Below are 21,850 nucleotides of genomic sequence, written 5' to 3' on the forward strand. Positions count from 1 at the left end.
TGCTGTATTCAAGTGCTGTTGGAAAAAAAAGGGAGAGTATGTAATACAGGAGAGAATGGAGAAGACATGCAGTGTATGGCTTTATGGCGAAGAACCTGCACTACAGATTTTATGCTGGCTTTGAGAGAGTTGATGGTCACATATAGAGAAGGTCAGTGTCTTTGTGGAGCTACAGAAAGCATATACAGCATCATAGGGTGCCAAGAAAGGAACTGTGGTATTGCATGAGGAAGTCAAAAGTGGTAGACAAGTATTTGAGGGTGATACAGGACACGTATGAGGACAGCGAGATTACATCAGACATCGGCTCTGAGCCCCTTCTTGAAAAATATTTGCATATTTCAATTTATACACGTTCAAAATACAAACTAGAAGTATTTATAAAAATTACAACGCGCTGGTAAATATCTATAGATACTTCTCAAAAAACGTTTAGAGAGACACGCGTCTCCCTTATATTTATCCTTTATTATTGTCGTCTTGCTTGTTTGTAAACTGAACGCATCGTGACGTCATCACAAAGACCCAATCAATACACAACGCCAACGGAAGCGGCATATTTGAAATCTGGCAGTTGAAGTCGAGCCTTTTTCCCTGTGTATTGTGCTGTAATTCCCGTCGCAAGAGACTTTTTTGTGGCAGGCCTAAACACGGTGAGATGGTTTTCGCTTTACTGCACTTTAACGTCATGTTTTTAAAAGTGTTCTAATGCGTGTTTAACTTCACTTGAGTGCGCGAGTCTTCGGCACAGTGGGGAGATTTGATGAGCAAGTTATCTTGAGCAAAATTGCTACATGCTACCTAGCCGGAAAATGAGCTAGCCCCGATTGTAAACACGAAGCTATCCAGGTTTATAAGGAAAGCATTTGTTCAGTAACTAGTCTTCAACTTGTTATCTAGGTTATTTCTTGCTGCTCACCAAGTCAGCATATAGTACCTTCTAGGTATTCCTCACCTTAGAATGAGAAATCACACAAAACTGGTAACTTAATGTTAATTAAATACTGAGAATTGTCTCAGTGTTGGTTACTCCTTTAACAACAGCTCTGGATTTCTTTTTAAATGTCTGCAGTCCTAGCTCCCCATTATTAATAACTGTTAATAAACGCGTCATATTAACATTAAATTGCATTTTCTGTGCTGGATTTTGTGTTCTTGTTATTCAAGCAAAATGCTTATATTCATTTGGGCTCATTTGTTATTTGTGTTGACTGAACTCATCATTTCAGATGGAGGAAGAGGAGCACACAGACAGAAAGCAGAAACTTGCCATGCTTTATCAAAAGCTTAACAAAATTAAAAAGTATCTCAATGAAGGTAACAAAGGATTAACAAGTAGTCATGTATGCCAGATGTCTACATTGCCGTGCATAACTGTGACACTTTGTGCTTGTTACAGATGACACAGACAATATTAACCAGGTCATTGGCTCAAACTCACCCGAATCATGTCTTTCATATTTGATGGACTTGGAGAAAAAAGGAGACCCTCACTTGGATAGTAATCACCTCACCAGGCTCATTGACTTTTATACCAGGGTGTTCTCCAATATGCCACTGGGAAAACACTGTCATAATGAGAGCTACGCAAGGATGTTGGTCAGATTTGCAGAGCTGAAAGCGTGAGTAGAAATGCTGTTCTTGGTTTAATTATATTTTCATCTGTGCATTCACTGGGTCATTTATTTATTTTTTTTCTATTAGAATTCAAGATGTCAGTGAGGCAGAGCCTAACTTCAACGTGGCAAGGTCCCACAGCCAGAATTTTGCATTTGTCCACATTGCACATGCACAGTTTGAGATTTCTCAAGGTAGACATGTGATGTTTGTCCTTCAAAACATGTGCCAGTTCTCAAGAAATGCTATGTAGAATATTTAATTTAATCTCTAACACTTTACCAGGCAACGCAAAGAGAGGCATCTACATATTGCAGAATGCTGTTCAGGTGGGTGCCCAACCGAAAGAACAGCTGGAGGCTGCTTTGCGAAGAATTCAGAATGGAAAAGCACAACTATGGAGTTCAGAGGATAAGGAAAATTTACCAGGTGAGCATTCATGTTTATCTTGTGTCATTATATACATGTTGCTGTTTGACTTGACTGTCCAGCAGTAGAAAGTCACAATAGAGCTCAAATGTAATAATGCCCTTTTCCCAATCATGCTTTTCTCTTCTAAATATTTTGTGTTTTCTTTCTGTCAGTACCAAACAGTGATGCACAGGACTCTGTCAAAAAAGGCTCAGAGTTACAAAAAGTAAGCAGAACGTCAGATGGGACAGGTGACTTGCAGCTCTCAAGTATTTTTAGTTCGGGGTAAGAATAAAGTGGTTCTCAACCTCCCAGAAGGCTTTTTCTAAGGGGGAACATCTGACATTTTTTGTTCTCTGTCCTTCAGGAGGGACTCCCTTGGTGGAGCACCAGATGACCAACTACCAGGCTGGAGGACAGGATCTCAGCGCAAGAGAGCAGTTGGAATGGTCTGTGGGGTTTGTTTGTTTGTTTGTTTGTTTTTTCACTTGAAACTGTTCCGTGTTACCCATTACCAAAAGGTCTTTGAGGATCCCAAGTTCTGCTCTTACATTTTTGCTTTGTAGCCAGCAAGAGTTCCCATAGTACCTTTCTCTATCCCAGAAAAGGATGATGATGATGACTACAATAATAGCAGGGTCTCCAAAGGAAGCGATGCATCAATCCCCACAAGTTTGTCCAGGTATGTTTATGTTTATTTATTTTGGTTAAAATGTAGTGAATGTAGGCAGGGGGTGGGATGATCTGAGAAATACAATTGAAATATATGTAATTAAGTGAATTTACTTTGCGTGTAATGTCCTGCAGTGTCAATGAAACCTATATCAGGTTTGTTCATGCTTAATTTGTGTCACTGTCTTAGGCAAACATCTGGTTCAAATATGAACCCAATATTTGGGCTATCCTCCTCAAAGAACAGTGCTGTGGATCGGGATATAGTGTGTGTTCAAGTGAGTACAAATAAACGTATTTGTACCTCTCAAATTCCACACTTGGTGGCTTTAGTTTCTAATGATCTGTTGTGTGAAGAACCTTAGCTTGAGCCAAAGAAAGAAATGTTGAATCCTTTTGTGCGTGTGTGTGTGTGTGTGTTCTCAGCAACCAGCTCTTAGTCCAGAGAAATCCACCTGGGAGGACCAGGCAGCCATAGACTCAACCACAACTCTCCTTCACACATGTTACACAAAGAACGCCTCAAGAATGGAAGGTACTACATTACATATTTCCATGTGGAATCTTATTTTCTATAGTTGTGTGAATGAAAGACACTGTGTCCCCTTCTCTGTTTTCATGACTGTTTTCCTTTCTAGCAGATGTAACTTACAATTTCGATCAGGTCGTCAATTCCAACTCTCCCGAGTCATGTTGGGCATACCTGACTAACCTGGAGAAGAGAGGGAACCCTCACACAGACATCAACCTTCTGAATAAGCTCAAGGACTGTTACTCTAAAGTCTTCTTCAAGCTGCCAGTCAGACAATACAGCAAAAATGCCACCTACGCCAGAATACTAGTCCGATATGCAGAACTAAAAGGGTAAGTGCCCCATCATATCATTCACAATAATACCAATATAAATTGTTATAAAAGTGTTAAATCATGATATCAATGATTCGTTGGAGCCATGCGTTTATGTTTCTCAGTGGGCAAAACAATGAGACAAAGCCAAGCATGTCTCAGCCACATGCCAGCCTCCTAATTTAACAGCTTTCAACAAAGCACAGTACTCTGCTAAATTTCTGCTAAAGGTGGGAACAAGATTTTTAGATTTGAATCTTATTATGTGGCTCCTAAAGAGTTGCAAGGTTGTTATTTATTTTTTTTATGTTAAATTAAAAATTGTTAAGTTATACTTTTACTTGGAGTTACAAGGAATACACTACCTGGGCTGCTTTTGCACTTACATTTGACTTATCCTCTGGATATAATGCTGTCGTTATGGTTGCATTGGTACTGCTAGCACCTTGTGGCAATAAATTCACACTTTGAATTAGGTTGTCACTGGAAAAACAAAGATGGAAAAGGCAATGCATTTTGTTTTAACTAATAAATCTTCTGCCTGCAAGCTGCAATCACTGATAAAGCATAATATAATTTATATCTTTATTGCAAGTTTCCTTGAAATGTTGTGAAATGATCGGTAGTCACCTGAAATGGTTTTCCAACAGTCTTGAAGGAGTTCCCAGAGATGCTGAACATGTGTTGGCCCTTTTGCCTTCAGTCTGCGGTCCATTTCATCCCAAACCATCTTAATTGGTTTAGATCAGCTGGTCCTACCAAATGTAAACCAGATGGGATGGAATGTCGCTGCAGGATGCTGTGGTGGCCAAGTTGGTTCAGTGTGCCTTCATTTTGGAGTAAATCCCCAACAGTGTCACCAGCAAAGCACCCACACACCATCACACCACCTCCTCCGTACTTCACGATGGAAACCATGCATGTGGAGATGATCTGTTCACCTTTTCTGCGTCACCCAAAGGTGGAACCAAAGATCTTGAATTTGGATCTCAAATTTGGACTCACCAGACCAAGCACAGATTTCCACTAGTCTAATGTCCATTCCCTATATTTCTTGGCCCAAACGAATCTCTTCTGCTTGTTGCTTTTCTTAGTAGCTGTTTGACCCTAAAGACCTGATTGAGTCTTGCCTGAACAGTTGACGTAGAATGTGTCTAGTAGAACTCTATGTGGCATTTATCTGCTCTAATCTGTTGTGCTGTTAACTTGTGGTTTCTGAGGCTAGTGACTCGAATGACTTTATCCTCAGCAGCAGAGGTGAATCTTGGTCTTCCTTTCCTGGGGCGGTCCTTGTGTGAGCCAGTTTCATCATAGCGCTTGATAATTTTTGCGACTGTACTTGAGGACACAGTCAAAGTTTAAGCAATTTTCCAGACTGACTGACCGTCAGTTCTTAAAGTAATGATGGACTGTCATTTCTCTTTACTTAGCTGATTTGTCCTTGCCATAATATGAATTCTAACAGTTGTCAAATAGAGCTGTCAGCTGTGTACCGACCTGACTTCTGCACAGCACAACAGATGGTCCCAACCCCATTAAGAGGGAAAGAAATTACACAGTGAAACGCTGACAAGGCACAACTGTGAAGTGAAAACCATTTCAGGTGACTACATCATGAAACCCACTGACAGAAGACCAAGGTTTTGCAGTGCTGTCAACTGTCCACATAGCCTTTCAGTCCCACCAAAAAAAAGCATTGGCACAACCAAATGATAGCTATCAGTACTGCTCTTTAAGTGTATCATTGTTTCCTTTTTCTTCTGGAGGATCGAGGATCCAGATGAAGCACAGGACCACTTCATAGTTGCAAGATCCAACTGCAAAGCCTTTGCCTTTGTCCACATAGCACATGCCCAGTTTGAGGTCTCTCAAGGTATGTAATTTTCTGGAACCACATTCTCAAAACAAAAAGCTGAAAATAAGGAGCAACTCGTACAAATAAGGACATTGTTTTGCACAACTTCAAGACTCCTCCTTGAAGAATTTAAATTTAAAGGTGGCACCACTTTGGAAAAATAATAGGTAGTCCAGAGCGGCAATGTACTGCTGTAAAAGCAACTAATTAAGTCGGTGCTTTAGAAAAACAGTATTGCCATAACTGAAGCCAGTTGCTGTAGTGTAACTTTATTACAGAAAGATCATTGTAATCAGTAATCACAATGTCTTTAATAAATGTCTATCTCAGTGTAATCTGTTACAATAAGGTCCCATATACACCTGGAAGGAACATGATTTTTGTCTAGATCTGATCGATGGATCACTATGTCTGCATAGTTTATTCAAAATGCATGCCAAACATTTGCTAGCGAGTGAAAAGTTTTGTCTGTATTTTGTGTTGTTTAGCCATAAGAATGTCTACTAATCAATCAATCGTTCATTAAAACATAATTGAAGTGCCATTTATTTATGCCCCTACTATCCTCTTTTTAGGTAATGTCAACAAAGCAACTTCAATTCTGCACAAAGCCCACACTTTAAATGCGAAGCCAGCCGAGCTCCTGGACATGGCCATACATAACCTTAAAGCTGGAGAGAAACGGCTACTGCCCACCAGTGAGGAGGACCCTCCCACAGGTAGAGATCTAAGTCAGTTCATTGTATGGGTCAAAACTTGAACATGCTTTTAAATTTAAATTAAATTTAAATACATTGTTATTTTTTAAATGCATTATATATTTTCCAAATTTCTTTTAGATTTGCAAGCAAGTGCTCCCGTAATGTCTGCATGTGGTGGAATCCAGGAAGTACAGCTTCCTGCTCGGGTCCCTGTCAGACGTTCGGTAGAGCAGCCTAAACCTGCGAGCAGGGAGCCTTTATCGGAGTGGAAGATCCCAACTTCCATCAACCGGCATGTTTCTCCTGAGGTCTGATGGCCCTTTTTAAATCTACTGCTAAATTTTTAGATACACTGATTTTAGTTTGTTTTTTTTCTACATGCAAGCTGGTGTTAGCTTATGTCTTCCCTGTGAAATATCCAAAGACTTGGTGGGTGTTTATTATCTTCACTTAGAACATGTATGTAAACATTTATTTTGATTATGTCTCAAAACCTTAAACGTTTTTTTTGTTGTTTTTTTTCCCCCTTATAAGGTTAAACAGACAACACCCCCTGAACCTAGACCCATTCCTCGTCTGGCAGAATCTTTCCTTACACCATCCCTCCAACTTCCATCCAAAGCTAACTCACAAACAGTCTGCGAAACGCCTAACAGCAATAGATATCCAGCTGCTAACAGGTAATACTCTGACTTGGGTATTTGTGAAATCTCTCTTTAAATATGCAGCATAAGCAAAAGTGTTTTTTCATATCTGTAATTCTGCTCTTTAGTTTCCATTGGGAATGGTATTTAAATATATGCTTTATTGTAGGGTGCTAAAAAGTTGCGCTAAAAGTCAATTCTACTTCAAATCAATAAGCTAATACTTTTGTATTCTAGAATATTTCTATTGAAATAAAATGTCACACTCTGCATGCCTGTATTTGTCCCCTCTCAGCTTCATTACTCCTGTTGTAAAGAGAGGCCCTGAAGTGTCTTCCTCTGCAGCAGCGGCACACAGAGCTGGGCCTGCTCAGCAGCCATGCACACCTCTAAATCAAACGTTGTGTGCCCAGACACCACAGGTATATGTTCATGCCCTCCTTTTGGTTTTGTCTTATACATTAAAAAAACCCAACAACATACTGTGGAGTTTTTTGTTGCTGTTTTGTTTTGTTTGTTTTTAATTAAAGATTTTAGATGTGTGTGGGGAAAAGCACTTGATAGTATAAACATTTTTTTTCCCAGCTTGACTGAACAGTAAACAGTTACTTGAATGCCAAGTAGACAGAGTTCAGTCAGTTGGAAATATCAGCAGTAATTTAAATACTACTCTCAACTTTAATGGGAAACTGTATCTTTGTTTGGATCTCATTTTAGGCTTCCCTCAGTGCGTTGTCCAATGAATCCATTACGATTAAGGGGAAGCAGTTCTTCATTCTGAAGATGATTGGACGCGGGGGATCGAGTAAGGTAACAACAGTGTTAAGGAGTTCCCATAATGCCAAAAACATTTCACCACAGTCTGACAGTCCAGTCGGCCTCTAATCTTGTATTTTAAACAACTGCTTGTTTTCCCCCTCCAGGTTTACCAGGTGCTCGATCATAAAAAGCAGCTGTATGCAGTGAAATATGTGAACCTCGAGGAGGCCGACGCCCAGACTATAGAGAGTTACAAAAATGAAATTGAACATCTGAACCACCTGCAGCAGTACAGCGACCAGATTATAAAGCTCTATGACTAGTGAGTGCACAGCCTATCCAGAAATTATTTTTTAAATTAGGCAGCCTTTTTTCTATTGTTTACCTGAAGTATACATCTCTGCCTCAATAAATGTCCTGATGGTTGTGTTTTTTGTGGGTTGTGTTTGTTTCTTTCAGTGAAATAACCAACAGCTACATCTACATGTTGATGGAGTGTGGAAACTTGGATCTGAACACTTGGTTGCGAAAGCGCAAAACTGTGAACCCTCTAGAGAGGAAGTTCTACTGGAAGAACATGCTGGAGGCCGTCCACACCATCCACAAACACGGTTCATTTCTCTTGTGCCTCCCACTATCAGTTGACTACCACTTTCAGTGTTGTTCAAATGTCATAAATGTCATAGTAACTGATGGTCACTTCTAACCACTGCATGTGTGTTCTGTATAGGAATTATCCACAGCGACTTGAAACCAGCTAACTTCGTCATAGTGAATGCTTCGCTGAAACTGATCGATTTTGGCATCGCAAACAGAATCCAACCAGATGTAACGAGCATCATGAAGGATTCACAAGTAAGTCATACTAATTAATACACTGAACCTCTCGTGTGTCATGTCAGCTTGGGTCCCAAGCAATCAAACTACAAAGGAATGAAATTGCTGGAAAACAATCTGGTGGACTCTAGAGGGGTGATGATATCTGTGCTAGACTGTCCAGTATAGCCTGATAGTCAGACATTTTCTGGTTAGCATGGTCAATGTCTGCATACTTCCAGTCCCAGGCTACAAATGGTATCTGTTCCAGAGTCTTTCAGATAAGATAGATGGAGGGCCACGGTCATTTCTTCCAATAGACCAGCAGATGTTTTGACATCGCAGGAAAAAGCACATTGAATTAATAACACAGATGTATGAATGAGTGCATTCCACTAAGGTGCGGCCCAGATGCTTGTCGGCCTGTGATCATGGCCAACTGGGAAAGTTACAGCAACAGAGCCATTGTTAAAGAAATTTATTTCACCTGTGTGGTTTTTTTTTTTTGTTGTTTTTTTTTTGTTTTTGTTTTTTTTTTAGGATTTTTTTTTGAGGATTTTTTTCTTCTTCTTCTTTTGCTTTAATAAATCAAAATCTCTGCAGGGGTGGTGTCCTAAGTATATTGTAGCATCTTTGAAACGACCTGCTGAAGTTCAAAAAACAGAATGGTCTTTAAAGGAAAGAGAGAGAGAATATCTAGTGAGCGGCTTTTCACTGGGTAAAAATGCTAATCAGAGGAAGGCTGAAGCAGAGCTAAAACGGCAACTCTTCAGACACTGGATGAAGTCAGGGATTGCACCAAGATACAGAAGAATGATTTTGAACTTCAAACCATGCAAAGCAACTCTAAATGAGCATACTGTGAGGGACAACAGAAAATGACAGTTTTCTAATTTAAGTTCTGTTAAATAAGTTGAAGCTGCAGCTCAGCTTAAGGATGTCAATCAGTTGGGAAAAATGGCTTAACATGTGTAACACGTAATCATTTGTCAACACAGGTAGGAACTCTGAACTATATGCCCCCTGAAGCCATCAAAGACACGTCATCCCAGACAGGAAAAGCACGCTCAAAGGTGTGTTACTTTCGTTTTTACTGATTTGACAGAGTCACTAACCAAACCGAGAATGCAACAGTAGGTAAGACACCTTCTGCTAATTTTGTTCAACAGATCAGCCCCAAAGGTGATGTGTGGTCCCTCGGATGTATTCTGTACTGTATGACTTACGGGAAGACTCCGTTCCAAAGCATCACCAACCAGATCAGCAAGCTGCACGCCATCATCGATCCCTCCCATAAAATAGAGTTTCCTGACATCTCGGAGAAGGATTTGCTCGATGTGTTGAAGGTGAAACGATGCCATAGATGGGACTTCTGTGTTACAGTTTTACACACATTAAAATGAGAATCTGTCCAATCAATTGTTGATGAGTCTTTATTAGAAGTGTTACTGAGGTCATGTAAAATAAAAATATTCAGCTTTTGTTTTGTTTGTTTTTTGTTTTTTTTCCTTTTACCAGAGATGCTTGGTACGAAACCCCAGAGAGAGAATTGCCATTACAGAACTGCTGGAGCATCCGTATCTGCAGCTCAAACCACAAGCATCACCTGAACACGGTACATGTACATCAATCAGTAACAAGTTTGTGTACTAAGAAGATGCCAGGTTAACGTTAGAAATTCACCTGTACTCTGTTCCAGAATATCCTTCTAACAACGATCTTAAGAAGATCCTGACAGACCTCGCAGCCCTCCAGTCTCCAAACAGCATCATTCGAGCTGCTAATGTAAGAATAACTTCCCAAAATTTCTTCTCAGACTTCTTAAACAAGTTTCTGAAGCGCTAACTTTGCTCTCTCATCGTCACAGAATTTGGCAAGAATGTGCAGCAGTGGCAGGAAGCTGGATGTTGCAGAGTGTGCAAAGTCATCATCTTAACTGCCCTGGAAAATGTGTTGTGGCTGATTTGGTTCTTTTAAACCACTCATAACCACTAAAGTTTCCCTTTTTTGTGAGATAAACAAAGCAATATCTTTGTTTTTCTTGAAACAAAATAGCACATTGTTTCATTTTTACTCATTAGTAAATATAAGCACAAGCCATTTAGCCATCATTAAAACTACTTGTTTAGTATTGTGTTGTTTAAATCACCAAAAGAACCCCCCAAAAGCTCTGACCTGTAGTCAGAGATGCCAGACATTTGGCAGTGGCTCATTTGGATCCTGTCGGTTGCAGGATGGACTTTCAGTCCCATGGGAATTGACTGGCTTGTTTCAGTGCATCCTGTGAATGCTGTTTCAGATTCTGAGGAGATCAGGAAAAAACTTTGTGTCTGTGTGTTTTTGAACCCTTCCTGAGCAGTTTCAGGGAGTGCTGTTGCCATTACAGGATGTGCTTGGTCTGCAACAGAATTTATGTGGGTAGTACCTTTCAGAAATCCACACGAATGGTAGAATCTCTAAGTGTTACTCACTTAAGTTTGTTTTAATGTTTTGGCTTATCAGTTTGTGCAGTATAGTATAATACAATAAACATACTATATTGTACCATAAGAGTTTGTGCTTTGTTTTTTTCCATTGACATGTAGAAACTTTTTTTCTTGAACCTGAAGCTTCTTCCTGTGAGGGCAGTAATACTATCGAGTTGTAATACAAATGCTTTACACACAAATGTAGAAATTTTCATATACTATTGTAAAAAATACTTATACATTTGTACCGTGAGTTGATAAATAAAATAATATATGAAATACATATGAATATATATAAATGAATTACATCACAGGGAACTGTACGGAAGAGGATTAGGGCCACTGGGGAAAAAAGATCTGAGAAAAAAGTAAGAATTAAATTCTGAGATCAAAGTCAGAATTCTGACTTTTTTCTCAGAATTCAGGAAAAGAAGAAAAAAAAAAGACGTGCCCACTTTTTTTTTTTTTTCCCCAGTGGCCCTAATCCTCTTCCGTAGAACCGAAACTGCGTCTAGTGAACGATTTTAGACACCTGTACGTACTGCGCACACCACCCTCCTTTTTGACCAATCACGGCCTCACTCGCTGAGGCTGAGGCAGGAAGAAAAGGGCTCTCACTCCGCCACCATTCCCAGAAATCACAAAGAGTGGGGTCTCTCCTACTCGTATTCTAATGAGTATAGCAATATTTGTTTTAAACAAGCTAGCATGAAATCTCTCAGCGTCGTTTACTGAAGCTTTTGGGAAAGTCCCGGAAGTTGATCGGGAGCGAAACAATTCCCTCCGCTAGAATTGGGAGCTTGCTCTAATAGACGATCTTTAGTCGTAGGTTCATCTTGCCCTCCCTGTTCACTTATAACAACAGTGATGGCGGCTGCTGCTCGGCTCTTCCTTCGAGGTGCAAACTCGAAACTTTCCATCGCTCCCGGCTCCCTGGGGACCACCCTGCTAAAACTGTCGCCGAACTGCAGCTCCCGCACAAAAACACAACGAAGGCATGCGGCACACTTTACCTTTCAGCCTGACCCCGTCCCGTCTCAGTACGGTGAGTGTTTGGCTAACCGGCTAACATGGGGGAGCGGGTCGTGTTGATACCGCTGGAATGTCCTCAGTTCAACCGAGAAATGAGCTGTCACCGTGAATTACACCGTGTATGGTTAAAGGGCGTGAAACAGCTGCACGTGGGGTCTTCTGTTTACTTGTTAAGTCAGAGCAAAAACATTTCTGGCACAACTTCACCTACTTCCAAGGTGCATGGAGAGAATGAAAGAATTCACAATGCAGGAACTCCGGCAACACTTAAGGGAAGACTTTAAGTCTTGTGGCCTTCATCAGGGTCTTGTGACATACTGTCATGTTGTTCATCTTCCCGTAAGTGTTGCTGGAGTTCCACCTTCATCGTCCTTTTGTGAAGCTGTTGTGAAGCTGTCCTCATCATGGAAAGGATCCTACAGTATTATCATCAACTCTTGACGGCAAGGCTCACCAGTGTGTTGTTGGTGGTGTTTTTTTAAATTATTATTATTATTATCATTATTTTATTCTAGAATAAACCAAAATGGGGATTTGGACATTTTATGTTTAACCTCCTAAGACCCGAACTCTTCCACAACATACATTTTAATTTCTCTTTGATATTTGGGCATATTGGGGCCCGATGAATGTAAAAACAAAGAATTACCAGATTTTCTTTTTTTTTTTTTACCTTATTTTTGTTTTTAAGGAAAATAAGAGCCACGTATGAGGATATTCGTTTAAATTTTTTGATAGAACAGTAGCAGTATAATGTCCTCGTAAGTGGATATCAGGCCCTTGTAGAGCAAAATTGAGTATTTTGGTCTAAATAACCCAAAATGTGATGTCCACATATGTGGACGCCAGGTCCAAGGAGGTTAATGCAGTGTCTTTGTTTAGGCCCCCCAAAGGATGCTCTGTTTCACTTACATGAAAAGCTCGTGCATCTTGTGGGTTCATAGCCACAGCGTTCATACGACTTCTTGTAAATGGGTCCAGTCTTTTTACCTGGTTAATGAATGCTGAAATAACAAAGCAATAGCACACACCATTGCAGAAAACAGCCCTCGACTTACTTGTTGCCAGACAAGTGAAAGATTTCTGGTTTGATGCTGGGAGGAGACACTGTCTCTTGGCTCAGGAAGGGCACCTGGTGTAAAACTGAGAAAATAAAACATTCAAAGCTACCTGCTGCTACTAAGGAAGTAACTAAAAATGTATTTAATTTTTCCTTGTAGTGTGATCTAGTCCCAGGCTCTAAGCCGATTGCTTATTCTATAATATACTTTTACTTGATCCAGAATCACAACATGGTACTGAAAATTGTAGGTGGGAATCACCTGACACCCCACAATACAATATTATCACAATACTTTAATCCAAATTTTTAACATTTTGCAATAAGCTGAGTATTTCAAAACATAAAGTTCAATTTCAAATTGTTTCAACTGCAAATTATGTACTCAGAGTTAAACTTGTTCAATATCTGTCTTATCCAATAAAATAATGTTATCAGATTTTAGTTATTTTGTTTTTTGTTGTTGGAAAAAAAAAGATGGTGTCAGTCTACTATCAGTCTGCAATTCAGTGAAGTCAAGTTGCCAACTCTTGAACATGTTTTTAAAAATACAGCAATTAACTGCTATAAATCCTCATAAATCACATATCTGTTGTTGTCTGTATGGACAGAAAGTCACATTTCACTACTCCATTTGTGCTCATCAGCCTTCCTGTTCTGTAGGAATATAACCAGAATACAACCAGCTGGTAGCCAGTTGGCTCAGGTCCTATCGAGTTGTGCTCATTGATAAATATTCATCCAGATTGATGGCAACATGGTGGCAATCTGTATGCGTTTATAAATTAAACAGCAGTTATTTGCAAACCTTCGACAACCTGTCTGAGAATGATTGCAGAAAGGTTGCCTTCTTTCAAGCGAGTTGAGCCCTCTTTTTTTGTTGTGCTTTAATTTATTTATTAAAATATCCATATTTGGCATGCCTGCGTCAATACAATATCGCAATGTTGTAATATAAAATATACAATAAATTGCAAAAATATATTGTAATCAAATATTGTAAAACCATGCTGTATCATTTTTTCTTTGCTTTTTTTCCTTTCCTGCCCTTGTTGAAAACATGCTATTCTTTTGTGTTCTTTAATTTGTAACACAGTGTGTACTCCATTGAAAACAGGAAATCAAATCACAGTTGATGTGTTTTTCCTGCAGTACCTGTTCAGTTGAGGCCTAGTTGTGTAAAACCATTAAGACACGTATTTTTTTATGTGTGAAGTTCTTCATTTTTTTTAAATTAAGTGTTTCACCTTAAGGTCCTACCCAGAAGATGAACTTGTTCCAGTCCATTACGAGTGCCTTGGACAACACTCTGGCCAGCGATCCTACCGCAGGTAAAAGGCACGCAGACACACTCTGTAAACCTCCAGGCTGCCTAACAATCATGAAAGTATGAATCAAGCTGTCCAAGTTATTGAAATCTAAAACATTCAAAGTGGCTTAATCTAAGGAGTTTTCAGTATTTTTCACTCTTGCGTACTTGAGCACTAACGGTGCTGACTGTATTGTACTCTTGTTTCTCTGCAGTCATCTTTGGGGAAGATGTCGCCTTCGGTGGAGTGTTCCGATGCACAGTGGGGCTGAGGGACAAATATGGTAAGATGCTGCTTTCTATTTTAACGCTGACCTTAAAACAAACGAGGTTTACCTGATTTCAGCGATGCGTACCAATGCACGGCATCACAAAAAAATCATAAAAATTTTTCCCTCCTAATTTAAGTTGTTCTTGGTTGGTATATTGGTGGTAAGGAACATAATTTTGAGCTGTCTTAAGTCAGCCTTTTTCCTCATTGACGTTTGCTTGTTTTGGCTCATGGAAGGTGAAGTTCAGGCAGCTGAACAATGGGTGCTCTGTCAGCATTGTGAAGTATTGAGTAACCATTCTGTTTCCCTCTGTTTCTTTTCCATTGTTTAAAGGTTTTTCACCTTGACTATTACAATTACGAGCATCATGGAAAATAATCTCAAAAAGAGCCCCGTTGTAGTCTTGGAAATAGTGCAAAGTCCACTAAATCTTACACTGTGACCAAAGACTGACTTGTCTTTAGGTTCTTCAAATGCACGGTAGACATTAAGAATCCCTCTCAAAAGTGACACCTGAATAGTTGAAAGGAAAAAAAATGTTAGTAACCTGTTGTCGGTGTGATTTTTTTTTTTTTTGCCACTAGATGGCAGCAAAACACTGCTGAGAATCTCACCACCCACTGCTCTGGGAAGGGCCAGGTACTGCCTAGCCTTCACCCAGAGGACCAGCATGAGCTACTGGCACACGTGTCAGTCGTTGTAGGGGAAGCCTTACAATGAGCTGATATAGTATGAAGCTCACTGTTATAAGTTTTGTTTTTGGGGCTCATTATTTTCTCTGAAGTTTTCTGATATTCTTAAATAGCACACTCAGAATCCTGCAGGTCGTTCAGACAGATCCTGGTGAAGAGGATCTGGCCTGTATGCAGTCTCAGTGACAGCCGGAGAAGCACAGGTGTAATGTATAATGCAGTCAGTGGACAAGATATACTGAAACTTTTGGCACTGAAATGCAGAGCTCCACAGACATAAATACTGTTTTGTGACATCCACTATTATATTTGTTTAAGCAGTTAAAAAATCGTTTTTATCACAACTATTGAATTCATTAACAGTATATTGTTAAAGTTTTGAAAATTGTAATTTTAATCTTGCCTGATCATTGAGATCCAAATCCTTAAAGAGTGTAATGCTGCAGCTGCTGCTCTACAGCTCTGACAGTCAACATTTTAACTTGTAATAGTCAGAAAATATCGGGTGTCAATAATAATGTTAATGATGCCTCTGTTCCATTTCTAATCAAGTGTCCATATAACCTGTGACAGACTGCCAGGCAATGTGAGGACTGGGTTTTTTCTGTTTTTGTTTCCACACTTGTTGTCTGTTCAGCTTTAATCCTGCAACCTCTCTGGTAACAGTGTACTCACACTGGACTTTTGTCATGACCTGACTCCTCACTTTGAATAGGATCGGCTCACCTTTATATTGGACAGACTATGAGCTGTGGCTTTTATATCAGCTCAGCGTATTAGGGACCTGATAGGGACCTTATTGATGTCATAGAAAGCCAAGAGTAGGAAACAAAAATACTAAAATAGAGCATTTACAGCAGAGCTAAGCCTAAGCTTCCAGCAGTCAAGGGTTGCTTGCACAGATGCTGACCTCTTGATTTGAAATTTTGGCCATATTTACAAACACCACTGCAACATAATATACAGTATGTGACGGAAAATGAGCAATAGCTTAATAAGTCTGCTATAATACCCATAATTCATAGATGCCTTGTGGCACATTGCTGTCTAAAACGAGGGTCAGAACAGGTCCGTTCATTGAGATCAATCTGATTCACAAGAATTTACATCAGTAACTGTCTCAAAGTACTGTATTAAAGAGACAGCCAGGTTCCTCTGGTTCTGCCGGAGGTCTCTTCCTTGAAAAAGAAGAGACCTCCGGCGGAACCACTCTTAGGGACGGTGAGTATAACCTTGACGCATCCCATTGATGTTATTACAGCTCATTAGGGTTAATTAATGCTGAATTGTGGGAAAACTGAGATAGGGAGCCCCCTGCAGACTGTGTTGAATGACAAATCGAATTTGAGCCTGCAGAGTCGAAGTTCTGTGACTAATTCGTGGTTAAAATGAGGCAATGTCTGCCTGGTCTTAAACTGAAGAAGCTGCTGAGCTTGTTTTTTGTTTTGTTTTGTTTTTTATTCTTGTGCTTTTCAGGCTGTGGTCAAGTTTCCAACCAAAAGCAGTACATATTTTAATTAAATATCAAGAAAATCTTCAAAGGCCAACACTAATTAATATGTCTTCCCTGAATTTGAGTTGAATGACTATTAAGAGTTGGCCACACAGAGAAACAGTTGGTGGAGCTAATTCTCCACACAGATGCTGTTCGTGGGCCACCGCAGAACAAGACATGACTTAATTAAAAGAGTGCCAATCAAACCTCAAGCGAATAAATTGAAGCAATGTGGGAAACTTGGCGTTTCTGTTTTGTTTAAAGCACTGATTTTAGGAAGGTTAGAATCACCTCGCAGGCCCCCTTTGACTCTTTTTTTTTTTTTTCCCTCCCCCCTGCCATTACGTTTTGCGACTCCACTGGAGCAGTTCGAGTTTCAGTGGACAGTTAGGCCACATGCTTCGTGACTTAGCATGTTTGCATTTGTTTCTGGTTTTGATGACAGATGGAATTTACATTAAAGCCAAGTATTAAAATTATTTACTTGTGTTCTAGAATAAAAGGCACATTAATAAAAAACAGCTTGGTGGAAATGCTCTGCATTTGGCTGTCCTGCATGGTAAAGTTTAATTTTTTTTTCAGTTTCAACATGTGGAGAAAAATGTAGTTTGGCATTTAAAAAGGAGGAAAAAAAGTTTTTTTTTTTTTTGTCTCCACAGTGTCATTCAGTTATGACGTATTATTTAAAAGAAGATGACCACTTTGGTTTGGTTGTATCATTGACCACCATAGTAGTAAATCTGTTTGGGTACACAAATGTCTAATGACATGGCAACAGCACCCAAATAGCAACTCACACTGTCTTCCATTAAACTCTGCCACTCCATAACACAAGCGTGGAGACTGACTGTGTGTGTGCAGCAACAGAATTTAATTGTTTCCTCGTTTCTCACAAGGCTGATTGGCTAATTGGATGTCAATAGATTTCCTTTCTTGTTTACATTTTCGGTGGATATTTGTATGCAGCCTGGAAATGGCGAGAAGTCTCAAACGCACCCTACAGTAGCGGGCGCTGCCTTTTTGTTTTCATTGACGTCAGAAGTGTTGACCTTTTGGAAAGGGATCATTATTTTCCATCTCATCCTTGTGTACAGTGACGAGAGCAAAGCTGTTTTTATTCCTCTCTGTACTGAAAAGGATGGCACACACCTCTGCCCCGCTGCCATTACACACAACAGAGGGGTAATGCAGGGCGGACTCCATATGAATGGCTTTTTACGAGACCGATGCATTCACCTCAGTGATCACTCCTTCCACCTCTGGCTGCCTGTGCTTGATTGCTGTGAGAGCTACAGCGCACTAGCTCTCCTCTCACTCCCGTTTAGCCCGTTGCACTGAATGCAGTGTGGGTGTCAGACAGCTGACTATAAAAGTTCCATGTCGTCTATTTAAAATTGCATTCTAGACTCACGAAGCACAAACAGCAACACAACAGAGTTATTTTGGCATCACTTGATGTGTGTTTGTGTGTGTGTGTGGAGGCTTTTTTGTGTTATTACTTACTACTGATTGCTTTGATGACACAGAAGCTCACACACGTTATTTACTGTCACTTTCACATGAGGCTGCTTTTTTTTTTTTTTCATTTTTGAGGTCGGCCTCAGTCTGAGCAGCGAGGCACTAAATTTTGATCACTTAATTGTGTGTTCCTCCGAGGGGTGGGGGTTTGGTTGTGGTGCCGCGGTTGCTAATTGAACTTTGTGAGTCCAGAGGGCACATAAGGGCAGAGTTTCGCTGCTGAGAAGCACACTTCCCAGAGAAACAGAAAAAGCACTGGGCTGGCAAATACACAAAGATGAGAGCAAAAAATAACATTCTCAGCCCAAATTTAGTGCAACACTCTTGCGGTTCTTTCTCAGATTATAGGGTGGAGATTGCAAAATAGTATTTTTTTTTTTTCTTTCCTGTTTTTCCTCCATGGGGGTTGTGTGTTTGTTGCAGGTTTGGTTAGTTACAGCTCAGGAGAAGTCATCAGCTTCTCAGTTCATTTATTTTAGGACCACATGGCATTGTAACGGTGGGTTTCTCTGGGATCTCCTCAGTCAGGTGTGAAAAGTCTCAGAAATTTCTCTGAATCAATGCATTATCCAGCAATCCTGAAACCTTAAAAGCTCAGTGAGAACTTATTTTTTTTCTGTGTGTGTGTGTGTGTGTGTTACCTTCCTAATTTTTTCTTGTCACCAGGTAAGGACCGAGTCTTCAACACTCCTCTTTGTGAGCAGGGGATTGTGGGATTTGGCATTGGTGTAGCTGTCGCTGGTGCCACAGCCATCGCTGAGATCCAGTTTGCTGACTACATCTTTCCTGCTTTTGACCAGGTATGGCGCTGCCTTGCTCTGTGACAAAGTAATGTGAGTATTCGTACAGGTCCAGAAATATCAACATGTCCATGAAGGAACTGTCTGTTTTTTAAAAATCTGCTGTATTTTTTTTTTTTTTTTTTTCAGTATTTTTTAAGCTCTCGTGATTTCATACGTACTGGGGGAAAAAAGCACATGAAATTTTCAAACTGCTACCAAAATAATTTTAAACCCATTCCAATGGTTACAGTCTGAAGCCTGAGTTGTTTTTGGCTTAGCATGAATTTTTAAAAAGTGTAAGTGATGTCTGTGATGCTGAGCAGAAATCTCACATTCATTTTACATTGTGGCCTGCATGCAGTCTGTAGTGTGAAAAAAAGAGTTTACATTTAAATTAAAAAAGTTTTTGCTAAATCATGAAAAATGGACCCACTGTAAATAAATAAATATATAGATTATATAGAAATTAGACCTTTTTTAGAGTAGATGGTGGAAAATAAGAACTTTTCTGTCATTTCCATGTACAGTATTGGATTGTTTGCAATTCTGTAAGTAACCAAAATAAGTTTTCTGTATTTTATTTACTGCCATAACAGTCAAGACAATGTTTGTATATGTATTCCTGTTGTTTGCATATAGGTGTTTTTTTTTTAATGACTTTTTTGTAGTTGTTTTTATTACTGGTTTTTTTTTTTTTTTTTTAACTACATTAATCCACCAACAAATGTCATTAAATCTTTCTACAAGGACAAATAAAGAATCTTAATTGTTAATTTATAACTTAATTAGTATTTAGTATGAATGGCAGTGAGGAGCTCTTTATCTGTCGGAAAAGCTGTGAAACTTCAATATCAAAAAGTTGAAAAACTATGCACTTCTTCACAATTTCCCAAGCCATCCAGTGGGCCGGATTGGAGTCTTTACCAGACCGATTCTGGCCCCCGTGCCTTATGTTTGACACCCGTGATGTAGAGTAACAGAAACAAGTACCTGCTTGCTTGATCTGTTTTCTGGTGTTCAGATGTTCTGTATAGTAGTTTGGATGTACAATAGATCCTGAAGAAGCTTTTTTTTTTTTTTTTTTTTTTTTTTAAATCCTTGTAACACAAGAGAAACCTGGGTTACAGGAGGTCTCTGAATCAAGCCTGTAACTTGTTCAGGTTAGAAAACCTGTTAATGGGTAAATATCCATGTGCTGAATTTGATGTGAGGTTTAAATTTTTATCTATCTTGGCAGCTAAAATTTGAAAGGCTGTTTACAGATAAGCAGTTGATATACCTTCTTGTGGTACGGGTACATGCTGTGTTTACCTTTTGCAGGTCTCAGCTCTGCTGTTGTCACAGACAAAGTGTTGCTGAATCTTCAAATTGATGCCTAAAAGTCTTGGATGTGATCATGTTTGCGTTTGCATTTGCATTCCTAGTGGTATTCTCAGTGTTCCTAGTGGCACCCATATTTCTCCCATATTAACTTCCCTTCATTAGCTCTGAATCCAGAACATAATTTAAAGTCCTTCTCATTACATGTAAGGTCTTGGATAACGAGGCCTCATCTTAACTTAAAGAATTCATATAAATCAAATAGAGTACCTTACTTACTTTACTTTCTTTGTTTTACTTTACTTTACAATATAAAACACCTCGAAGTAACTGTTGTTGTGATTGACAGTCAGCATCCTCGCATACGTCTCTCACTCAATATCTTTAGAAGCTTCAAGCAAAGACAGACAGAATGGGGGAAAAATGAACCTTTTACTCGTTGCTTTTCATATTTAGCTTCTATCTCCTTTGTTCTGCATATTTCTTGCAGCAGACCTTGAATGTCTGTTATTTAATATTTCTACAGCCTTGTACAGAAACATCAGCAGAACAAAAGAAGCCCTTTAAACAACCCCCTGCTTCAAAGCTTTGCTACAGAAGATTAATGTGACGTTAACACACTTAGCAGCACGTTGGGCAGTGCTGCTGTTTAACCATGCATATATGTTGACACCAGTGTCATCCTGTGTATTCTTGCCCTCCACAAGATAAATGCGAGTCTCGCTGCTATGTCAAGGCGACATGAAACAAAATATGCGATTGTGGAGCCAGTTTTTAAGACCCTCCTATTGTGACGCAGACAAACAGTAGATTAAATCTGGTGTCGGGCCTTGACTGGGATCCCTCTCGCCTTCTGCGCTCTCACTTAACACGATGGAGTCCAAACTGACCTTAGAGAGTAGTAAAAGGCGAATTAACAGTCCACCTGAGCTTCGGGGAGGGAAAATTTGGGACACCTTTTTGGTGGAAGCCCAGTGTCTGAAACTGTAGATGTAAAAGAAACCAAAGACACTTGAGGTGATGGCGCTCGTTAAAAATTAAGTGACGTTTTAATATCTTTAAGGGGAATAGCAGAGAGAATGCCTCCACACATGAAGCCAGGTCTTTATTCACAGAAACCAAAGAAAGTGCTCTGTTTTTGTTGGGATGTTTTTGCAAAGTAGTTTCCCTTATGTTTACATGACTATGTTCTGGACTAATTTGCTGGTGCATTAATCTAAATTATTATTATCACTTTCCAGATAGTCAACGAAGCAGCCAAGTACCGCTACCGTTCAGGGAACATGTTCGATTGCGGCAACCTCACTATTCGGGCTCCGTGGGGGTGCGTCGGCCATGGATCCCTTTACCACTCTCAAAGTCCCGAAGCCTTCTTTGCTCACTGCCCGGGCCTCAAGGTCAGTCCACTGCTTCACTGTATATGCGTTTCCTTTAGACATTTGTGGGCGTTTAATCTGAATTTCATCTCTCACCTGAAAGCAGAATTTGAAAGTCTACTAGCAAAACCATATAGAAGTTGTAAATAGGCTGATCATTACTCTTTGTATTTTTAGTTATTTCATTATTTTTATAACTTTTCCT

The 21,850-nt window shown here is 39.7% G+C and overlaps 2 protein-coding genes across 3 annotated transcripts in view; both read left to right on the forward strand.

Moving 5' to 3' along the window:
- The first annotated feature begins 88 nt into the window (after positions 1-88).
- On the forward strand, positions 89-10,871 carry ttk (ttk protein kinase). 2 transcript variants are annotated; one of them, XM_004541655.4, is made up of 25 exons: positions 89-653; positions 1,230-1,317; positions 1,400-1,622; positions 1,705-1,811; positions 1,903-2,046; positions 2,202-2,313; positions 2,396-2,477; positions 2,595-2,710; positions 2,891-2,978; positions 3,127-3,235; positions 3,339-3,564; positions 5,313-5,419; positions 5,977-6,120; positions 6,241-6,410; positions 6,637-6,782; positions 7,042-7,168; positions 7,464-7,556; positions 7,670-7,827; positions 7,965-8,116; positions 8,236-8,360; positions 9,320-9,394; positions 9,491-9,667; positions 9,840-9,936; positions 10,021-10,106; positions 10,189-10,871. In XM_004541655.4, the coding sequence occupies exons 2-25, from the start codon at positions 1,230-1,232 to the stop codon at positions 10,255-10,257; spliced, it is 3,021 nt and encodes a 1,006-aa protein (XP_004541712.2). In that variant the 5' UTR covers positions 89-653; the 3' UTR covers positions 10,258-10,871. The 2 variants fall into 2 exon arrangements, with proteins under 2 accessions (XP_004541712.2, XP_004541713.2); XM_004541656.4 differs by having other exon boundaries at positions 3,342-3,564.
- A 532-nt stretch (positions 10,872-11,403) lies between these two features.
- Positions 11,404-21,850, forward strand: part of bckdhb (branched chain keto acid dehydrogenase E1 subunit beta) — an 82,602-nt gene continuing 72,155 nt past the window's right edge. The window contains exons 1-5 of the mRNA XM_004541654.5: positions 11,404-11,834; positions 14,135-14,212; positions 14,406-14,474; positions 18,834-18,967; positions 21,511-21,666. Of these exons, the coding sequence (XP_004541711.1) occupies positions 11,657-11,834; positions 14,135-14,212; positions 14,406-14,474; positions 18,834-18,967; positions 21,511-21,666 (615 nt within the window). The 5' untranslated portion in view covers positions 11,404-11,656. The remainder of the gene's footprint in view (positions 11,835-14,134; positions 14,213-14,405; positions 14,475-18,833; positions 18,968-21,510; positions 21,667-21,850) is intronic.

This window comes from Maylandia zebra, linkage group LG11, assembly GCF_041146795.1.
Source record: "Maylandia zebra isolate NMK-2024a linkage group LG11, Mzebra_GT3a, whole genome shotgun sequence".
NCBI lineage: Eukaryota > Metazoa > Chordata > Actinopteri > Cichliformes > Cichlidae > Maylandia > Maylandia zebra.

Coding starts and splice junctions, on each gene's coding strand:
- ttk (XM_004541655.4), top strand. CDS start 1,230: ATGGAGGAAGAGGAGCACACAGACAGAAAGCAGAAACTTGCCATGCTT. Junction 1,623..1,704: donor AGATTTGCAGAGCTGAAAGC/GTGAGTAGAAAT, acceptor TTTTTCTATTAG/AATTCAAGATGTCAGTGAGG. Junction 6,783..7,041: donor AGATATCCAGCTGCTAACAG/GTAATACTCTGA, acceptor GTCCCCTCTCAG/CTTCATTACTCCTGTTGTAA.